The 23,252-nt window shown below is 47.1% G+C and overlaps 1 protein-coding gene across 1 annotated transcript; it reads left to right on the forward strand.

The window, feature by feature from the left end:
* Positions 1–15,313: 15,313 nt before the first annotated feature.
* On the forward strand, positions 15,314–19,003 carry LOC142255884 (uncharacterized). Its single transcript, XM_075327330.1, has 2 exons — positions 15,314–15,491; positions 18,042–19,003. The coding sequence occupies exons 1-2, from the start codon at positions 15,314–15,316 to the stop codon at positions 19,001–19,003; spliced, it is 1,140 nt and encodes a 379-aa protein (XP_075183445.1).
* Positions 19,004–23,252: the final 4,249 nt, after the last annotated feature.

The following is a 23,252-nucleotide window of genomic DNA, read 5'->3' on the forward strand; positions in this document are numbered from 1 at the left end:
GCGTATCGATACCCGCTTGACGGAATGTAGACAGGAAAAATGGGCAGCTGTAAACCGGGTAACCGACTTTGCTTTCCCTTCTAGGGAACCCGCTCACAAGACGCCACGGGAGGCCGAGGATGTTCCTATGCAAGTGGACTCTCTGCAAAGGCGAGAGACCAACGAACGTCGTGAACATCGGCTCCGTGAGCGTTTGTGTTTCTATTGTGGTCAGTTGGACCATTTTCTGATTGATTGCCCAAAACGTCCCAATCGCCCGAATAAGGTACTAGCAGCAGTGGCAGAGTGTGACAACACTGACGCAGAGTCCGACGTCTCTGAAACCAGTATACACCTGGATGCGGTAGTTCCCTCGACAGTGATGTCAACTTCCTAAGCACCCGGAAGGGAAATACACCCATTGCTCGCTTCCCATTCAGATTCGGTGGGAGGGACAGTTAATTCCTACATCTGCTATGATAGACTCTGGGGCAGGGGGAAATTTCATGGACTCTTCTTTTGCCAGGAAATACGGTATCCAGACTCAACAAAGATCCTCACCGGTTACCATGGAGACGGTAGACGGTTCTCCATTAGTTTCCGGACCAGTTGATCTGGAAACAGTACCCCTTTAATGTGTGATGAAACCAGGTCAGCAGGAGACCCTTGTTTTCATGTTGATTTCTTCTCCCCATTTTCCGATAATTTTAGGAATTCCTTGGCTGCGGTCTACAAATCCAGTCATCAATTCGGAGACTAAAGAAATATCCTTCCCACCCCAGAGTGGTCCGACTATTAGTCCAACTGTACCGGTTCCGGTAACACAGAAAGCGGAGGGCACTGTACAGGTACCTGTTCTACCCCCGGTTTATAATGAATTCGCAGATATATGCGACAAAAAAAAAGCAGATCGGCTTCCCCCGCATAGACCGTATGATTGTCCCATAGAATTACTCCCAGGGGCAGAGATCCCGTTTGGTCATGTCTACCCGTTGGCGGCACAAGAGTTACAAGCACTAAAAGATTATATCGATGAAAACCTAGCCAAGGGATTTATTCGACCTTCTACCTCACCAGCGGGGGAACCCATCATTTTCGTGAAGAAGAAAGAGGGGACTCTGAGACCTTGTATCGACTACCGGGAACTAAATAAGATAACCATCCGGAACCGGTATCCGCTGCCGTTGATTCCCGAACTATTGGAGAGAGTACAACAGGCCAAAATATTTACTAAATTGGATCTCCGTGGGGCATATAATCTACTCCGCATACATCCCGGGGACGAGTGGAAAACAGCGTTCAGATGTCGGTATGGACATTATGAGTATCTAGTGATGCCCTTCGGACTCTGTAACGCTCCTGCGGCTTTCCAACACCTAGTCAACGATATTTTTAGGGATATAATGGACCAGTTCATGGTGATTTACCTGGATGATATCTTGATCTTTTCTGATTCCCTACAGAAACACCAGGAGCACGTCAAGACCGTACTTACCCGTCTGAGGGATGACCACCTGTATATTAAACTGGAGAAGTGCGAATTCCATTGCTCAAAGATACAATTTTTAGGATTTGTCATCTCTCCTCAGGGACTCAACATGGAGTCTGGGAAGATACGGGCAATTCTAGACTGGCCGGAACCAGGAAACATCAAGGAGGTACAACGCTTTGTCGGTTTTGCTAAATTTTACAGACACTTTATCCGCAACTTTTCAGAGATCGTCCGTCCTATCACCCTGTTAACCAAAAAGGGGCAGAAGTTCGTGTGGTCCGCCCAGGCCCAGGAAGCTTTCAATCGTCTCAAGGTTTGTTTTACCTCAGCGCCAATACTAATACACCCGAATCCCGCACTCCCTTTTATTGTGGAAGTCGATGCTTCCGATTATGCATTAGGGGCTATCCTTTCACAGAGGACTGGGGACAAGAGTCTCTTGCACCCGTGTGCCTTCTTTTCTCGCCGGTTGTCCCCTGCAGAAAAGAACTATGACATTGCGGACAAGGAATTGTTGGCGATTATTTCTGCTTTTAAGGAATGGCGACACCACTTACAGGGAGCAGAGCAACAATTAGTAGTTCTCATAGACCATCGTAACCTGGAATTCCTTAAATCTGCCAGGTGCCTGTCTCCACGGCAAGCCCGTTGGAGCCTGTTCCTTAACCAGTTCAATTTTATCGTCACGTACCGTCCAGGGTAACGTAATGGGAAAGCCGATGCCTTATCCCGGATCCACGCCATGGACTCCATGCCTGGAACCCCGTCTCAGACCGTTTTATCGGATGCCAATTTTGTTGGAGTAATCCGGGACCAGGACTTGTGGAAGGACATCAAGCTGGCCTATGATGGTGACGTATTTCTTGCTGCCCCCCCGAATGATGTGACTCTTGTCCTTCGGAATGGTGTGTGGTTGAGAGAGCGACGTATTTATGTCCCGGAGGCTGTAAGACTTCGGGTTCTCAAGTTGGTCCATGACTCCGTGTTGGCAAGTCATAGGGGGGTACAGAAGACGCAGGAATTTCTGAGTCGTTTTTTCTGGTGGCCTACCTGTTTAAAGGATGTGAAAGACTATGTCCACTTATGTGTGGTTTGTGCCCGGTGCAAGGTCCCTCGTGTGGCTCCTACGGGACTCCTTCAACCGTTACCCGTGCCATCTCGCCCTTGGGGATCCATCTCAATGGATTTTATTGTGGAGTTGCCCGTCTCAGGCGGTTACAATACCATTTTGGTGGTAGTGGATCGGTTGACAAAGGCTGCTCACTTTATTCCGTGTACCGGTCTTCCCTCAGCTGCAGAGACAGTGGATTTGGTTATCCAGAATGTATTTCGGTTGCATGGGGTACCGGATGAGATCATCTCTGACCGGGGCGTGCAGTTCACTTCTAAGTTCTGGAAAGGGTTTTGTTCGGTACTCCATATTGATGTCTGTTTGTCTTCTGCATACCATCCCCAGACAAATGGGCAAACCGAACGGACTAATCAAACCCTGGAGCAGTACCTGCAATGTTATGTCAGCCATCTGCAGGACGATTGGTTGCAGCTGCTTCCTTTGGCGGAGTTTTTGTATAACAACACTCAGAGCAGCTCCACTAAGGCAACGCCCTTTTTCACTAACTTGGGTTACCATCCGAATATTTTGCCTAGGTCACCGGTGGCGGTTTCGGTGCCAGCGGTGGAGGACAGATTGACAGAGCTACAACGGAATCTGGAGGTTTTGAAGGACTCTTTGGCTGCGGCTCAGGAGCGTTACAAGAAGTCGGCAGACACTCACCGGAAACAGACACCCATGTATAAGGTAGGGGACTCGGTGTGGTTATCCACCAAGAATCTAAAACTACGTGTTCCTTCGCAGAAGCTGGGGCAGAAATTCATTGGTCCGTTCAAGATCACCGGGATAGTGAACTCTGTGGCCTGTCGGCTGAAGTTGCCGCACAATTGGAAGGTACACCCGATCTTTCACGTTTCCCTGCTGAAACCGGTTTCCCCTAATGTGTTTCAGGGTCGTATCGTGCCTCCTCCTCCACCGGTGATGGTTGATGGCCAGGAGCAGTTTGTGGTTGAGAACATTATTGACTCCCGGCTCCATCGGCATCGGCTTCAGTATCTGGTTCGTTGGCAGGGGTACTCCCCTGAGGACGATTCCTGGGAACCTGTGGGTAACATCCGAGCGCCCCGGAAGGTTACTCAGTTTCATTGGAGGTACCCGGACAAGCCTGGCCCTGGTCCGTCCTGAGGCCGTTTCTGGGGGGGAGTACTGTCAGAGTTCCGGGATTTCCAGTTTTCTTCTGAAGGATCTTGGCCTTTGTTAACATGGAGTTTTCTGTTCTGTTTCCCTACTTCCTGTTCATCTGTTTAAAAGCCCGCCCCTAAGCTTAGTCTAGTTGCCTGAGTATACTGCTTCCTGTCTACTCCTGCCCTGCTGCTCTTGGTTCCTGATTGCTTTTTGGATCCTGTTGAAACACCCGACACCGGCTCTGGACTTCACCTGGTCTCATCAAGCTGTGCCCGGACTCTATCTGCCATCTCTGGTCGGCACTTCTGCCCGGTTCCTTCCGTTTCATATCCACCCTAGGACTCACATCATGTACGGACATTTTTGGACTATACCTGTTGCCCTTTCGTGTCCCGGCTGCTGCGCATTTAGGCCTTCTGGGGTGATCGCCAGACAGTCCCTGTATAGGAGTTCGCTCCTGGTGGTCTCCCTGGGGGAGTCCGGTGCGCGGCCCCGGGAATTCCCCTTTGCTCCGAACCTGGCAGGTATTTACTGTGTTTATGTTCTACTGTGTTTATGTTCTGTTCTGTGTACATATTGTTGGTTGCATATTATAAACGTCTTTGCACCAAGAACCCGTCTCTGGTTGTCATTGCCCTAACGCAATCGAAATCCTCAGTTCATACAATAGTATTACAGCGGTGTTTCTTCAGTATTTGCTGACAGGTTGTTTTACTGCACAAGCTTTCCTTGCTGGTTATGGGAGGTGCTTGCTCAGATGCTCCTTGTTCCTGGTAATTGCTCTGTTTCATTACTGAGCATGCTCTCCCAGAATTTTGCCAGTCATACTTACTGGTTCTTCAGTTGTGCTTTTTGCTCCTGTTTGTGTTAATGTTTTGATTTTGACAGCTGACCCTGGACTATTTATTAACCCCTTTATGCCCACTCCCTGTTCTTGTCGTGTTCTCCAATTTCTAATTCAGTATGAGGCTTAGCCTGTTCGGCTCTGGGTCGGTAACACAAGCACTTTCCCCAAACTTTGGCAATGTTCAGTTTTGTTCGATAACTGATTACGTTTTCCAAAAATGCTTTTCTAATAACATGTTATGTTTTTGGATAGGATTGTGGTGCTGTATGATGAACGGTAGTGTATGTGTAATGAGTGGAGGAGGTGAGGAATCGGGAGTAGCCAGAGGGGCATTGCCTTTTATGTTTCCTAACTCTATTTGTTGATGTTCCTGCAGCCAATCGCGACGCAGAAAACATCCACAAGGTTCAGACTCAAGGACTTGTGTCATTGACTGCCTAAGCCACATGTCCATCTGCATATAACATAATGACATGCGGTGTCGGCGCCATTTTGTGAATGTTAAAGATTAGGGAAGGTGCTGCCACCGCTGCTAAACAGTTATCATAGGTAGGTGTTTAATGATAGATAGTTGAGATAGATAGGAGAGTGATAGTGTAGAATAAGGACGAGCAGTGTAGGGAAAGGTATGTGCCACAAATCGGCATTTCATGATATAAATAGGGATTGCTACTTAGTGCCTGCTCAAATTTAAGGGGTGAACCAAATTTCGAGGTATTATTACTTATTAGTGCCTGTCACGGATCTGTCAAGGTCCGCTGACAATCCTGTGGCAGCGAGTGGCCATAGATTGTCAGCACGTGTTGTTATCTAAGAGTTCCCCGTGTTGTGAATGTTAGTTATGTTTTGGCTACTGGGAGGCTCCCTCTGGTGGCCAGGAATGGGTTGGACTTGGACCAGGTGTGTTGTGCAATGGGCGTTTCCTTTGCTAACTCTCTGCTTATTTAAATCCTGGTCTGATTGCAGGCTGTTGCCAGATGTCAATTGTTCTTTGTATCTCCAGCCTGCTTCATCCTGCTCTACACCACATCTACTCCAGATAAGTGCTTGCTCTTTATTTATTGTCTGGTTCTTTTGCTCTTATCTGGGTTTGTCATTTGCTGTGGTTGCTTGCAGTTTATTTGCTTGCAGGGATTTTCCCCCTCAGTGGTTTGTTGGAGAACTCCCTGCAGTCCTGTGTGGAGTAAAGCTCCTTTGGGTCCATGTGTTTGTGGCTTGTTGAATTTGTTATGATTCTTGTTTTCTGTTCATTGGTATGACAAGGGCACCTGGTATAGGACGGAGTTCAGATCGTGCGATCTGAGGGCCTTTTTGTACTATCAGGAAGTTGGTATTTTGCAGGGTTTTTCTCTGGCCACCATCAGTCCCTTTCCTGTCCTTTCCTATTTTAGTCAGCGGGGGCCTCACCTTTTGCTAATCCTGTCATCTACCTGTGTATTGTGTTTTTCCTATATCACCGCAGTCTTTGAATGTGGGGGGCTAGCTATTCTTGTCTATTTTCTGAGGCAGAGAGTTATTCATCTTTCCTACCTTTAGGATAGTTAGTTCTCCGGCTGGGTTCGCGGTGCACAGGATGTTAGTTCACCCCTCGGCTACTTCTAGTTGTGATGGTTAGTAAGGGGATGGCGGCCAGATTAGCTGCCAATGCTCTTGTCACCTTTTGCCAATGATTTGTGGTGGTCTTCCATGGTTCCGGATCATAACATCCCCGTTTCTGCAGCTGCAGACTCTAGGACCCTGGGAATCTTTCCATTTTTCCTCTCTGTTGCCAGCCTCTGACTCCCTTTATAAACCTCACATTAGGGATACTTGGGTGCGGTTTATAGTTTGTTCCTGACTGAGCTGTGGAGCAGTCGTGTTGTTCTGTTGCTCCAGACTCCTGTGGTTGCTGCAGCTCAGATAAGTGTTTGTCTTTGCTATCTACCAGGGATCTGTTGATTGTTGTTGTGTTTCCCCTGTATTCTTCCCTTGTGTCCTCCTTTAGTGACAGTGCTGTTGACAAAGAGCTTATACCCTCCATCCTTACTTAGGGCCCATTTGCTAAGGTGAAATAGGGCCACAGGTTTTCCAGCTCGGCAACACGTGCAGAACCTGTATAGGGTCTGTTAGGACTGTGAGGGTGAGCTGCAGGTCATAGTCAGGGGTCACCACTTCCCCCATTCCCTAGCTATAAGGCATTCCTTCCACCTTCCTGTGTATTGTCCTTTATAGCCGGTATAGGTTGTATACACGGCTGAAACAGTACCTGCTCTAAATTACCCAATGACCCACATTTCCTGTTATTGGTACTTATTAATGCCTGCTCAAAATTTGCCAGTGAACTATCTAAATATCCAAATCAGTATGGTGCACCTCCGCTGGTAGGTAGGTAAGAGGGAGGAAACAGCTCGGTCCCTGCTCGCCCATCCCCTGCTACTGCCTTATAGCAATCTGGTAATGTGTGTCGGCTGATATTTATTTCCCTCTATCCCTTCACCAGTTGTTTGCCCTCTTTTTGCACTCACCTCACGTGACTTTCTCTGAAGTATAGGGGCTATCAATAAACCTACTTAGTTTTATTACTGTCTTTTAATAATTAAATGAATATTATCTTTAGGAGTTTTTTTCTTTGGTCTTTATAATAGTTTCTCCTTGTACTTGAATAGTTCAAGCCCGACACAGGCCCACTAATGCATAATGTCTGGGTTTAAAAAAAAAATAAAATATAATACCAAAAAAGGCCCACAGCCTATGTGTTTGGTGGACTGTAACTCCTGCTGTGTGAAAGCCCTATGGGGAGGGGGCAATTCCCTATGGAGGGGAAACAATTGATGGTACTGGACTGTTGTTTATAAAGGCAGAGACTAGAAAATGGGTCTCCTAATGTTGTGGAGAGGTCATTGCCAGGGTTCAGACCTGCCACAGGCCCACTTATGCATGGCTGGACTTCTTGTCAGGTCTGGTGGTTCTGCACCTGAGCGGGTCCATCGCGCTACTATGTGTGCTCTGGGTCCCTGTTGGGACATCCGTCATCCTTCGCTGGCCACGAGGGGCGGGGTGTTACTGTCGGGGGACGCACCTTGCATCTATGCACACGTCGTGCCCTGGGGGTCGCTGGGAGGTGGGACGCTGCTGCTCCCAGCAGTGGTGTCACTCAGGGACCCCAAAACGCTGGGTCCCCTGGTGTAAGCTGTTTCCAGCAGATACGGGACGCCAGATGGTGGGAGGTTCCCTCCATTCCACTCCCCTCCTCTCCTTCTGATGTTCTGTGGACAGAGGGTGGGGAATGGACGTTGCCTCAGAGTGACCACCAAAGAAGGCTTGGGACCACCTATATTCCTGGAAAAAGCTATGTACCAAATAACCAACACTCTTAAAGAAAAAAGTACATAAAAGGCACCATGCTCTCATATTATAGTGAATAAATAATACCTGACATGGATCTATGTTGTGCAAAAACATGTATAGATTTTATTCATATAACAAGTGGCAAACAGACAGACATTTAAAATCATTTAAAAAAACACGAATACAAATCAGCTGTCATCCTGAATAACCCTGCATAATCGCAGAACGTTCCGAATAAAGGGTCCCTGTGTATACCAGTAAAGGTTAAATGCCAACACACCGCAGCCATATTAATGCAGAATCCCACGTGTAATCATGGTACATACGATCATAGGGTAATTAGATCATTATAACATAACAATACCTCCCAGTATCTTAAATGCAATGAACCAGTTCCCATATACAGTGCCACAGATTAAATGCTATTGCCGCTATGTGGCTGAGATACCTTAAGCGGGCTTTACACGCTACGAGATCGCTACAGCGATGTCGTTGGGGTCACGGATTTTGTGACGTACATCCGGCCGCTGTAGCGATGCCATTGCGTGTGACACCTATGAGCAATTTTGCATCGTCGCAAAAAAGTGCAAAATCCCTCATCGGCGACATGGGGGTCCATTCTCAAATATCGTTACTGCAGCAGTAACGAAATTGTTCCTTGTTCCTGCGGCAGCACACATCGCATCCGGTGTTTGGACCTTTTGAATTCAGGTGGTTAAATGGTGAGCCTGTCATGTGTTATGTACTCATATAATGCTAACTGACCCGCCTGGACCTGGTGTTGTGCGTCATTTATAGGCCTTAATTCAGACACTGTGCGTCTCGTGTATCCGTGCGAGATGCACCTATATAGTGCTGTTTTGCCCGCCTGACCTGGGTTTCTGGCGTCATTTATAGGTCACAGTTCAGACACTGTGCATTTCACTCATTATATGATGGGCTCCCAGTGCAAGCCTTATTAGTTTGCATGTCTTATGCTAAGCAGCCGCCCCTCCCCTCTAGTGTGGAGGTTGAGTGGCTGTGACATCAGCATCTTGCACCTCGGCTGCAGCCATCTTTATGAGGAAGGCTCACCACATTCTGTGTGTGCACATATCATTTGTCTTGGCTCCTTTTTGGTGTTTTTTTAAAGTCCCCCCTCGCCAGGACCGGCAGGCGGGTGAAGGATATCCCCGGCCCTTAAGGGTGTGCTGCAGTGCGACAGCTAGCGCCAAGTGCGACCGTCACATTGCACTTGCTAGCGGGCAGCGGGTCTGGTTCCACCATCCCGCATTACACTTTTAACCAAAAAATACAATGAAAGGCCCACAGCCTATGTGTTTGGTGGACTGTGACTCCCTGCTGTGTGAAAGCCCTTTGGGGAGGGGGCAATTGATGGCACTGGACTATTGTTTTTAAAGGAAGAGACTAGAAAATGTGTCCCCTCATGTTGTGGAGAGGTCACTGCCAGGGTTCTTCTTCCATAGCCGGCTGTTCTCTTTCCACATCTACTATAGAATGAATATGTCATCAGGAATATGCAGCTGCTCCTCTCTCGGTACTTTGGTGAGCGAGTTGGATAAATGTCTGGCTGCACTGAACCTGGAGCTATGGAAGACCAAGTGCGATCAGGCTGACAACCTAATGGTGGCACTACGGCCGAGTGATGCAACGTCTGGGCAACATCACATGTGCCCTGCATGGATCAACCTGGTTGTACAGCAATTTCTAGAGCAGGATTATGTGCTAGATGCAGTGCTGCAGAAGATCCGGTCGTATATCATCACTTTTGAAATTAAAATGCCGGCCCACAGCCTTTCCATGGGCCGTAACTCCCGGGTGTTTTAAAGCCCTAAAGGAAGGGGTAAATTCCCTATGGGGTGGGGGCAATTGCCTTCCAAAACAGCAGTGCAATACCATCGGAGACTAAAATATGTGTCTCCAAATGTTGGGTAGAGGTTACTGCCACTGTTCTTTGAAAGATGGGCCTATGCCTGCCACTGGGCATGTCTTCATTAAAACAAAAAGACCCACAACCTGTGTCGCATGGACCGTGACTCCCTAGTGTTTTAAAGCCCTATGGGGAGGGGAGCAATTAATGTGATTGTATTGCTGTGTCCCTGGAAGGATAATGAATGTCCAGACTACTACTTAGGTCTCCAAGTTGTGTCTTGTCTGTATTGGCCGGGGTATGGGAGCAGCAGCCATACACCTGTCTCTCATCCACCTTTATATTTCTTCTGTCTATAGCCTAGGAAGCTAATGGCTAGGCCAAAACAGTGGTGCTGCACTGTAAAACGTATTTTTGCTGTTTTGGAAGCCTTTCAACTCCCCTAAATGTGTTTTCTGTTCTTTATTTTTTGGTCTCCCATTGAATCGAATGCGGTTCAATAAATTTTCGAAGTTTGGTTCAGGTTCGGTTCGATAAAGTTTCGCAAGCGCACTTCATGCTCGATTCGGTTTGGCAAACCAAACTGCGGGGGGTTGCTCATCTGTACTCATTAGCATATTATAAAAGATCTTTATCAATACATTTTCTAAATATCTCTTTATTCATGCTACTCGATAAAGAAAACCCAAAATAAGAATAATATATATACCCTGCTGCAACTAAATAAAAGCATAGTGCATATAAATAAACATAGGGGACTTAGTAAACACTAATTTTGATCAAAAAAGCATAAAGCCATCCCACCGCGTCAAGGTGTACCCAAATCGGGATGGTACCTACACTCTAATATTAAAACCTCACCATGTGTCAACAGACATCAATCTGAATAAGGGCAGAGAATGGCTGGGTCCCGACTATAGGCACACAGCCATGGGATGCAATGGATGAATTGCTCGGCTCATTTGAAAAAGATGCCACACCCTATTTGTACTGAGTACAAGACACTAGAGAAAAAACAAAAGAAAAATGAGCCGGAGCGTAAGTTAATACACATGCATGTTATAAGCGCATGGTCACACTGGCCATGAGACAAAGAAAACCCAAAATAAGAATAATATGAACATATACCCTGCTGTAACTAAATAAAAGCATAGTGCATATAAATGAACATAGGGGACTTAGTAAACACGATTTTTGATCAAAAAAGCACTAATGGGCACTGATTTTGTAAATTAGGAAAGGTACAAATTCCTCCAGATACAGAGCGGTGCCCGGACACACTTTTAATGCATAAACGTTGTATAAATTGTAGAGAAATGCTGCCGTACACCGGAACAAGACAGATACAGGGACAACCATCCTATATACGACTGGTATCATGCCTGCGTCCCATTAATTGGTTATATGAGAGATTGCAGCGCTGTCCCATGCGGATTATACGGCTGTGCCCATGATGAGTTCTTAGTGAGTTCTTGATGCTAAACATGGAAAATGCAGCGTTCACAGTTTCAGCAAAAGTGTCTGGGAGTTATAGAAATCTCACATCCTCTGGGCTTTTTTTCTTTAGTGTAAACTGACCTGCGGTGCGTGGTTGAAATCCACAACATGGCAACTTCTCTTTTAGTTACATTGAGTGTTATGTGCAGATTTAAGTGCACTCACCGGCCTTATCACTATTCAGGGTAAGTGAAGGGACAGTAAAGGACTAGGCACATGACGGTGGCGGGAGGAAGGACCAGCCTAGGGACATTACTGAGCTTAGGGTGGAGGCACAGGTTAGTGTCAGGTGTGACACGTCTCCCCTCTACAAACTGTAAGGGCCTATCTACCCCCTTTCCATCTCATTGTAACCTCTGTGCTGCGCCGTGCGCCAGACATCCCCTTGTCCGTGTGCAACACATATATACCAGGATAGGATACATAAATACCAGGATGGGGACATATATACCAGATCTGACCAGGATGCGGAAGATATATACCAGGATAGCAAACATAGATACACGAGGGAACATATACACCAAGATGGGGGCCAAATACACCAGGATGTGAGACCATATATACCAGAATGGGGGAGATATATACTAAAGTGCCCAGGATGGGGAGCTTATATACCATGATTGGAGAACTACTGTATATACCAAACCAGGATGTAGGGACATACAGTTGTGCTCAAAAGGTTACATACCCTGGCAGATTTTTTGCTTTCTTGGCCTTTTTTCAGAGAATATGAAGGATAACATATTTTTTTTTCCCACTCATGGTTAGTGGTTGAAGCCATTTATTGTCAATGTACTGTGTTTTCTCTTTTTAAATCATAATGACAACCAAAAACATCCAAATGACCCTGATCAAAAATTCACATCTCCCAGTTCTTAATACCGTGTATTGCCCCCTGTATCATCAATGACAGCTTGAAGTCTTTTGTGGTAGTTGTGTATGAGGTTCTTTATTTTCTCAGATGGTAAAGCTGCCCATTTTTCTTAGCATAAAGCCTCCAGTTCCTGTAAATTCCTGGGCTTTCTTGCATGAACTGCGCACTTGAGTTCTCCCCAGAGTGGCTCAATGATATTGAGGTCAGGAGACTGAGATGGCCACTCCAGAACCTTCAGTTTGTTCTGCTGTACCCAATGACAGGTCGACTTGGCCTTGTGTTTTGGATTGTTGTCGTGTTGTACATCATATATACCAGATCAGACCAGGATGCGGAACCTATGTACCAGGATGGGCCCAGAATAGGACATATATACCAGGATAGGAGATATATATATATATATACTAGCTGTACTACCCGGCTTCGCCCGGGTTAATAACTGCTGTTGACAAAATAGAATGTATTAACAAAAAATTATTCTGCGCACAAAAAACACAAAACAAATAGATAGAAATGTAATTATTAAAAGGCAAAAACTAAGCTAATAGAAGCATTTCACAACATATATTTCAACACCACAGATATTCCACACAAGTTTAACTAAATTGGCCAACTAATGTGAAGTAATCTTCTACTCCTCATTCGAGAGCCTTTTGATAGACGACAATCTTAGTTCTTCCTTCAGGTGCAAAGACAAACAGATTTTTGGCTGTTCCAACTCTTGAACAGGCCACATAAAGTTGACCATGAGAAAAGCATGGAGATTGTAAATCAATTCCAACTACTTTCAAAGACTGTCCCTGAGCCTTGTTGATGGACATAGCAAATGCCAGTCGAACAGGAAACTGGAGGCGTTTAAAATCAAAAGGCAAATCAGATGGAATAAGAGGAATTGTTGGAATGAAAACATCTTCTCCTGTGGCCCTTCCTGTCAAAACGGTTGCCTCAATTACATGTGGAAACAGGTTCTTAATCAAGAGTCTTGTTCCATTACACAGCTTTGGCGGATCCAAATTTCTCAATAGCAGAATAGATGCTCCAGGTTTTAGAAAGAGGTTGTGAGGAGGAAGTCCTTGTGGCTCCAAGGAATTGAGGAACTCAGTTGGATAAAAATAATGCTTGAGCAGGGTCTATTACTGTATCCACTGACTTGTAGGTTGTGCACACACCTGGAAGGAGATTTAGAATTTGAAGATTGATCTTGTTGACGCTGTCATTTTTGGGATCTAGAATAGCTCTTTCACACAGCCAGCCAGAATTTTTGAAGTGGAGTTGGATGTTTGCAAAAACCTTTGCTTTCAACTCCTCAATGGAAGTCACAATGCAACAAAAGTTGCTTGGGAAGGTGATCTGTCCAGTGGTTGAGTTTACGGGTGCTTTGCCATCTCCAATAGTCAACAGCTGGCTCGAAAACTGTCCAGCAGAAAGTAGACCCTCATGTTTGTGTTCAGTGACATTTTCTTTACTTTTCTCCAAAGGTATGATGCTTTGAGACAGGCATTGAGTTCGTCTGCAGGGGTTGATCTTGGAATAACAGGTAATGTTTGGCGAAAGTCACCTCCCAAAACAACAACTACTCCTCCCATGATATATTTGTTGCTACGCAGGTCTTGCAGAAGTCTGTCCACTGATTTCAGAGCCTTTTTGTGTGACATGGTGCATTCATCCCAAATGATGGCACTGCATTTTTGAAGCAATTTGGCCAGTCCTGATCCCTTGGCAATATTACACATGGGGCTGTCACTGTGAGACAGGTTAAGTGGTAGTTTGAATGTCGAATGTGCTGTCCTCCCACCTTTTAAAAGCGTAGCAGCAATTCCAGAAGATGCCACTGCAAGTGCAATCTTATTTTGTTGTCGAAATTTTGTCAGGAGCAAGTTGATTACAAATGTCTTTCCAGAGAGGCCGTACTCGGCACAGCCTTAAAAGGGAGGCCGACATGACTGGGTTAGGTCGGGAATAAGAGAGGGGGTTTTTAAGTGACGGGGGTTAGGCAGGGGTTCAAGATACTTAGATGGGGCAGAAATAGAGGAAGTTTGAATTGTGCATTATGGGCGTAGTTAGTGGGGGCGGGAACAATTAATGGGTTTATAAGGGGTGGTCAGTTAGTGGGGTCATCCATTTTGGCACAGAAAACGGTACAATCTACATGTCCTTGTGTGCCAGCTTAACTGCCCCAGAAAATGGAGTCTGTGGATGCCATCCTTCAACAGCTTAGAACCGCTGCCGGCCTGATGGGATCAGACTGGCTCCAGGCTTCAGTGAACAGCCTGCTGCAAGGGGCCGGGGATGCTCCAGCTCAACCATCCCCCGAACCACGCCGGTCGCGGAGGACCAGGCCTCCGGCGCGCTTAAGCCCAGAAGCTATCCCTCGGGTCCGGCGCCGAATAAGGAGCCCCTCAGGGGACCCTTCAGGTCAGGGTGCCGCCAGGCCCGCCGCCTCGCGCCGGTCCCGTCCTGGGAGGAATCCTGCTTCACGGCGGGGCCTGCAGCAGAGGGAGGTGTCGGCCTCCCTCCCATCTAGGACAACGCAGGAGGAGACAAGAACGGCGTCGGCAGGGGCTCAGGAGCCTGCATCGCCCGCCCGGCGCAGAGGAGAGGGAGCACGGAGATCACAGGCCGGGGTCTCTCAGCGTGGGTCACGGAGCAGGCAGCAGTCGGCAGCACCTCCTCCCTCCATGGAAGAGAACAGATCATGCCCCCCTGCAAGGGATTGGTCCTCAGCGTTGTCTGTCTCCAGCCAGCAGACGCAGCCACGCCCCCCGATGATGACAACTTCCGGCCAGCCGGGGCTGGCCCTCCCACAGCCAGTGTCAACATCCTGCCAACAGATGCTGGGCTTTCCTGTTCAGGCGATCCCTCCCGGCCAGCAGGTGCTGGGCCTGCCACCTTATGGATTACCTCCCGGCCAGCAGGTGCTGGGCCTGCAATCACATGGATCACCTCCCGGCCAGCAGGTGCTGGGCCTGCAATCACATGGATCACCTCCCGGCCAGCAGGTGCTGGGCCTGCAATCACATGGATCACCTCCCGGCCAGCAGGTGCTGGGCCTGCAATCACATGGATCACCTCCCGGCCAGAAGGTGCTGGGCCTGCCACCTTATGGATTACCTCCCGGCCAGCAGGTGCTGGGCATGCAACCCCACGGATTACCTCCCGGTCAGCAGGTGCAGGGCCTGCCATTACTAGATATGCCACCCGGCCAGCAGGAGCTGGCAAGACTACATGACCACGTCGAAAGCGATTCGCTCGCATCGAGCCTCCTCCCTCAAGGCCGTGGGGGCTCTGCTAGAGTCGAATCGGATGATGCAGGAAGGCGTCAGGAACCAGGATCTTCGGCTGCTGGGCTCACAGCACCCAGGCAGCCAGGTGAGAACCCTTCTAATTTTTCTCTTAACCACATATTACCCTCCCCTTTACTTAGTGGTGCTGTGGGGCCATCGGGGGGGGGGGGGGGGCAGTCAGGGGTAGATATGTTAGCACAGGGGTTGCGCACGCTAGCGGTTATTTTAGGTTCGGTGGGAGTCCAAGGGGGGATATCACCGGCGGTGGCATGGACGGGTAGCTCGACCGTAGGTGCAGTATCGGCTGGGGGGCTTGGCGTGTTGTCTGGTGCAGTGGCCAATCCTTTACCGGAAGTCGGGGTTCCACCAGGGAGTGCGATTGGTGTCGGAGCACATAGTCAACCCCCTTCGGTTAGTCAGGGAGAAAAGGAAAACGACGACGTGGTACGGCTAGATGATTCAGCAAAGGGGGAGGTGTACGTCTGCTTTGTGGGGCCATTGGGGGCCCACCTTAAACAAGAAGTGCGGGAAAAGATATGGCGTAATGAGTACGTAGATATTTTTTCCCTTTTGCCATTAGAACGTTTTAATTTAGACCGGGCTAGGAAGGATGAAGGAAAGAAAGAGGACGAAGAAAAGAGGAGGTACCGTTTAATTCCGCGGACTTTTTCTAACTGGCTGCAGGCATTCGCCATACTAGCCAGCGTGATAGGGGAAAAAGCACCGGATAATTGTTCCGGACTTTTTTGCTACATGGATGCTATTGGCGAAGCCTACAGGGTGTACGGGGGTCAGGGATGGCTTAGGTATGATGAACAATTTCGTCAACGCAAGGCGGTACGTCCCAACATTCGTTGGGATCATAAACATATCAGCCTTTGGATGAAGGTTTCTGCACCCAGTAGGTCTGGTTTCGGTGGACAGTCCTTTCCAGGGAGCGGAGGCGGCCCTGTCCAGGCTGGGCACACAGTTGCACAGCAGAAAGGATTGTGCTTCCTATTTAATGAGGGGGCATGCAAGTTCGGGGGCAAGTGTAAATTCAAACACGAATGCTCTGTGTGCAATGGGAGTCATAGCGCATCCAAATGCTTCCGAGGAGGAAAGCAAAAAGGGGGAGATAATGCCGAAAAAAGGAGTGACACCGGTGCGGCTGGCAGAGATGCAGCATTTTCTAAATAGATACCCTGATCGGGCGGCGGAGTTCTTGTTGGAAGACGGTTTTAAGCATGGTTTCAGGATTCCGTTTGTTGATAGGGAGTTTAGTTTTTGTACAAAAAATTTAAAATCGGCGTTAAGATTTCCGGAAGTTGTATCTGAGAAATTAATGAAAGAGGTTGCTTTAGGTCGCATGGATGGGCCTTTCTCTGTGGCTCCCCTAAGGAACCTAAGGGTTTCACCGCTGGGCGTGGTTCCAAAAAAGGAGCAGAACAAATTTCGGCTTATCCATCACCTGTCATTTCCCAGGGGAGCATCTGTGAATGACGGGATTGATCCGGACCTGTGTTCAGTTATTTACACGTCGTTTGACTCGGCTATCGAATGGGTGAGAACATTTGGAAAAGGAGCTTTGTTGGCAAAAACGGATGTTGAAGCGGCGTTCCGATTATTGCCGGTTCACCCAGATTGTCTGCATTTATTCGGGTGTTTTTGGAACGGAGGTTTTTTCATTGACCGTTGTCTGCCAATGGGCTGTTCTCTGTCTTGTGCCTATTTTGAGGCTTTTAGTACATTCGTGGAGTGGGTTGTAAAGGAGGTCTCGGGTGTGAAATCTTTTATACATTATCTAGATGATTTCTTGTGTATAGGCCCGGCTGATTCTTTCGAATGCTCCCTGCTACTGCATACCATGGAAACGGTAGCTCGGAGGTTTGGCATTCCATTGGCAGCAGATAAGACGGAAGGGCCGACTATGGTATTGAGCTTTTTAGGCATTGTCATTGATACAGTAGCTATGGAGTGTCGACTACCAGAGCAAAAAGTGGCAGAGCTTTTGGTGGAGGTGAAGAGAGCCAGGCAGTTACGAAAGATAACGTTGAGAGAACTTCAGTCGCTACTTGGGAAGTTAAATTTCGCCTGCCGCATCATGCCCATGGGCAGGGCCTTTTGCCGAAGGCTGGCAATGGCAACAGGTGGGGTAAAAGCTCCTCATCATTTCATTAGGTTGAAAAAGGAACTTAGGGAGGACTTGCAGGTGTGGGCTGATTTTCTGAAAGTTTACAATGGAAAGACGTTGTGGATGGACCCTGTGGAAAAACTGAGTGTGGCAGGCCTATTCATAAGCACGGTGGGGGCTGAGGGTTTTGGAGCATACTGTCATGGCAGCTGGATTTATGGCAAGTGGCCAATGGAGTGGAGGTCCGCGGGTTTGTTGAAAAATGCGACATTGATCGAACTGTTCCCCCTGGTAGTGGCGTTGACACTTTGGGGTGACAGGTTCAGGAATAAAAAACTGAAGTTCTGTGGCAGCAATGAAAAAGTGGTGTCAGCAATTAATTCATTGTCAGCGGCGTCCCCCCCGGTAGTTAAGGTGTTGCAAAAACTGGTTCTTTTGTATTTGTCTTTAAATTCCTGGTTGGTGGCGGAATTTGAAGCGGGGGCACATAATCTCATCGCTGATTCAATTTCTTGTTCACAGACGGCGCTTTTTCAGAGATTGGCACCTGCAGCAGAAGCCAAAGGTCTGACTTGTCCAATGGAGTTGTGGGTTCTGCCATTCGAGCGGCAAGGAAGCTGATTTCCGGATCATTATCAGGTGGTACCTGGTCAGCCTACTCACAGGCTTGGAACGTTTGGGAGGATTGGAAGTTATCTGTAGGGGGTGACATGGAGGACGATGGTCGGTTATTAATGCTAGTAGGCCATTATTGGGAAGCTGGTTGGTCGGTTCCAAAAGTTAATCGTTTTTTAGCTGGTTTAGCCTTTGGCTTCAAGGTCAGGGGCCTTAAGGATGTAACAAAATCCTTTTTAGTCGTGCAAGCGCTAAAAGGATGGAGGAGAGGTTGGAAAGTGGAAGATAAGAGAAGACCAATTTCTTACGACTTGCTGTTGAGTTTGGGGAGGCAAGTGGATAGGGTTTGTACTTCTATTTGGGAGAAGCATCTCTTTAAGTTAGCTTTTTCCTTGGCATTCTTTGCAGCTTTGCGGTTAGGGGAGCTGGTGTGCACCTCCAGATTTAAAAGGGATGGTCTATCGAGGGATAGTGTCGATCTTTATGAGGACAGGATTGAAATATTAATTCGTTCTTCTAAAACTGATCAGTTAGGAAAAGGTTGCAGAGTGGTAGTGTTTGGTGTCCCCGGATCGGCGATGTGTCCGGTCCGTTGTTTAAGGGAATTCGGTCCAGTAGCTGGTGGGGCTAACATTCCGTTGTTGGTACATGCGGATGGTTCCTCATTGTCTCGATTTCAATTTATATCTATTTTCAAACGCTGTTTGGAGCGGGGTGGTTTCTCATCAGCGGATTTTGGCAGCCATTCATTCAGAATAGGGGCAGCCACTGAAGCAGCCAGGAGAGGGCTCAGTGATGAAGTGGTAAAAAGGATTGGAAGGTGGGAATCTGGAAGATTCAAGTCATATGTGCGAATTGACAGGTTGTGAAATGTGAAAATGTTTTTACTTTAAGTTTCAGTGTCCGGTTTCTTCTTAGTTTTTTTCTTTTGTGATTCCCTCAGGTGCTGGCCCTCTCCTAGTGTGGATCATGGGGCATTCTTTTGTCTTCTGGGTGGCATTGCGGGCTGCAGTTCGTCCGAGCGGTAGGCAATTACATTTCTCTAGGGAGGAGGCTATACTTCGCTGGATTGGTAAACGTGGCATGGCATGGAAACAGTTCCTACCTGAATTTAATTTTTTTGCGAGGCTGGATCGGGCCCCTGATGTGCTAGTGTTGCGTATCGGGGGCAACGATCTGGGAAAAAGGCCTTTTCGGGAGCTGATAAAAGATATTAAATTTGATCTCTTGCGGTTATGGGCAATGTACCCAAAGGTAACAACAGTGTGGTCGGATATTGTCCCAAGGAAGGTCTGGCGAGATGCAAGGTCCGTAGATAGGATAAATAAGGCGCGCGTTAAGGTAAATAGAGCCGTGGGTCGCTTTATGGCCAGAAACGGGGCAGTGGCGGTCCGTCATCCGGATTTGGAGTCGGGGGATGGCGAATTTTGGAGACGGGACGGAGTCCACCTAAATGCAGTGGGTTTGGACATATGGTGTGTGTCAATACAAGAAGGCATTGAGGTCGCTCTAAAGTTGTGGAGGGACATAAATGTTTGAGGTTTGCAAAACATTTATGCTGGTGGCGAAGGGGAGGAGGGTCCTCGAAGTTGGAATTTGGGGTTTGTGGCGGAACGGTGGGGGGGAACCCGTCAGGTTCTGGACCCCTCATGTGCACTCTTTATATGCCGGCGGGTAGAGGAATCCCGTGGTAGGCCTGGTGGGCCGCGGGTTGGGGACATGTGTTCAGATGAGGCCAGGTTGTTGGTTAACTGGTGCCTCCGAGCCGGTGCTTGAGCGGCTGGAGGTAAAACATCAGTCTGGCTACAGTTTGGGTAGAATACCCGTCGGCAGGTTTTTGGGGCTTCGAGGACCACCCTCCGGTTCTGTTGAGTGGATTTCTGTTATTTATGTTGTTTTGTTATAATAAAAGGCTGCTGTGGCCAATAAAATCCATATTGGTGTGCAGTCTGTTTATTTTAGATAAGGTAATGGTGAGGGGTTTATGTAAAGTCTTCAAGAATGACTCGACCATACCCGTTGTCATGTTCCTCCTGGAGCATCAAGGAAGACAATCCCACCTTTGTTGGTTTCACTGAAACTTAAAACGTAGTTATAGGCGTCCCTTTGATCTGGTACCAATATTGGCTCGTTCTGAGACACAAATGCTGTCAGTTCATCCATATTGTAGTTTGTTTCTATGAAAATCTCCCTACACATTTGGATGCCTTCAGGATTTCTTATTGGAGCAGGCAAACCAAGCAACTGTAAGGCTTTTCCTGACATTGCTATGCACTGATCTTCAAGGAGCATTAAAGTTTCATTGAACATTTCCTCAGTGAAGTTGATGAGTTGCTGAGGATTGTCCCTTCTAATCTGCATGAGGATGTCCTTACTGAGATCAGTTTTGTACTTTGTCCAAATCTCAAGAGGATTTGAAATGCTACAGGTTGTTAGAATAATAGCAAAGAGGTGTCTTAGTCGCTTTGGGGTTTGTGTGGCTGCTGCTTCACTGAGGGTCATGTCCCAGTGTCCATCATTTTCCAGAAGTCCTTTTCTTTGGCAAGCGTCCCTGAATGTTTCACACACATGTCCTTTGACAGTCTTCAGGTCAGAAAATGATGTAGGGCCTTTGACAACATGAAGTAACATGCGCTGGTAGAAGCACTCTGCATTTGATGGATGAACAGTGTAGACACGACCAAGAGTATCGGTTGCTTTCACCCCTGGATAGCCTTCAATATCAAGCCCCCGTTTCCTCCGTTCCAGCGTTTTTCTGGAGGCATTCCAAGTGTAGTACTTTGGTAAATCACAGTAGAGAATTGTTTTTGCAAAAGGATCTTGTTGACATAGCTCAAAAATTGCCAAGAGAGTGGTCTTAGGTGGTGTTAGGAGCTGCTGCTGCAAGTTTGCTGGGGTAAAGTAAATTCTATGTCCATTTTCCAAGTGCACACTCAGATGCATAACTGGTGGGTAGTGCTCATGAGTCGAGAATCCTAGTATTCTCCAAACAGCTTCATTGCTGCTTATGTACCTGCCCATCTGGAATGCCTCCACTTCATCAATAAAAGGTCCTTTTTTCTGGAGTTCAAAAACTGCTTGATCACTTCCTTTGTGGACATATTTGCAGATATACTTGATTGATTTCACAGAGTTGCAAGATTCGACATTTATGTGGGCCTGGAAGATTTTTGAGAGCAAAGGATTGTAAGGCACTACCCATCTGTTGTCAATTTCTATCTCTTGGAGTGATGATCCAACACGCATTTTGAGCTTTGCTGTGAAACCACCATCCCCTGGCTTTCTTCTTCGGTAGACCGGATATCCATCTTGTCCTGTTTGGGTTTCTTGGACCAGGGATCGTGGGTAATGCTTTGAACACCTGCCATCAATCATACAGGAGAATTTTTGTTGAGACTCCCACACGGACCATGGATCATGTTTTTTGTGATGGTGTCAAACAGCAATGGGTCAATCTGAGGGTCTGGCAATTCGGCACTGATGATATTGTCAATTTCGGTAGGCTGTATTTTTTGTTTCAGCCAGATCAAGATGTGGGCGTGAGGAAGGCCTCTTTTTTGCCATTCAGCTGAATACATCCAGCGCTGCGTCTCACCATAAATATGTGATTTTGTGATGAGATTAATCATTTTTGAAAGTTTCTGTTTGAAAACCCGAGCAATAAGGTCATGGCGATTCACTGTTTTTTGGCCCGGCAACAGGTGCCCTCCAATTTCCTCCCAGGCAGGATTGCAAGTAAATGTGATGAAAAGATCTGGACGGCCATACTTTCTCACATAAGTCATTGCATCCTGTGTGTACTCATGCATGTGTCGTGGGCTTCCAGTAACAGTTGATGGAAGAATAACCATTTTCCCCAACTCTTTTGGATCAGCATCATTTGCAACAGCATCTCTAAGGTGAATTTATTCCTCTGCCCTTAGCTTCTTTTGATTTAGTCGGATATATAAAAGACGTTCACTCTCAATCTTTGCATACATGTCAACAATAAATTGGTGGAAGAGGTGTCTGCATTTCAAGATGTGATTTTTCTCTGCAAATCTTGTCATGATCCTATATTCATAGAAGTCCATGGCAGACACTTTTTTCCCGCAAGGGTTGCATGTTGTAGGATCTGTCTGAGGTATTCCAAAGTGATAGCCATCCTGTCCCTGCCAAAAGATGATTGGATATTGCAGAGCATCATAGGACCTGTGACTTTCTGCTACTCGTTGCAAACTATTGTTCCATTTTTCAAGCACAATGTCACGGCTTTGAAAATCATTACCTACATTCAAGATGGCTACCTCATCAAATGTGGGAGCATTGAAACGTCGCTGATGTTCACCTTGTGGTGTTTTGTCAGCTCGAATGACAACCTTGTAATTGTCATTTGGCATGCATTCAAGTGCAGTCTTGAACATATAGATTGTTGGAGTAAAGGAACTGCTGCAAAATAGTGTATCAAGGCGAGTGTTAGGAACTAAAGAGCATCTCCGCTGAGCCTCTGCTTCTGCATTTCCCATGAAGAAGAGTTGAAGAAATTGAGGTTCTTCTCCTTGTAATGGAAGCAGTGACCCAATTGAGTGGTAAACCTGTCGTTGAACTTTAAATGTCGGCATAAATCCTGTTGTAAACATTTCTTTTTTTGCACCAAATGATGTCATTTGGAAGCAGGAGTTGTACTTCCTAATGTTGTCCAAGAAATGCTTTGATATTGTACTGGTACCTGTCATCAGAGACTTTAGGGGATCTGGTGGTGACAGGAGAGGTGGACGTTTTATCTTGCCATTTGCACAGCATAATCCTGGCGGTTCATCTTTCCATTTCAGGGCACTGCAGTACATGCAGACCACATCCATTTTTCCTATTTGAACTTTAGGATGATCCTGATAGTTTATATCTGACTGGTAACAAAAGGCAGCATGTTCCAAATCTCCAACCATTTCCTATGCCCTGGTGGAAGAAATAGCAATTCTCTTAGTGGCAAGTCGTCCTTCTCTCTGCTGAGATAACTCATTGGCCCTTGAGGAAGCAGCTCTTCTTTTCTTATCTGCAAGTCTCGCTTCCCTCTCCTCAGAAAGTTCATTGGCCCTTGAGGAAGCAGCTCCTGTTTTCATGTCTGCAAGTCTCGCTTCC

This window comes from Anomaloglossus baeobatrachus, chromosome 11 (genome assembly GCF_048569485.1).
Source record: "Anomaloglossus baeobatrachus isolate aAnoBae1 chromosome 11, aAnoBae1.hap1, whole genome shotgun sequence".
Lineage (NCBI taxonomy): Eukaryota > Metazoa > Chordata > Amphibia > Anura > Aromobatidae > Anomaloglossus > Anomaloglossus baeobatrachus.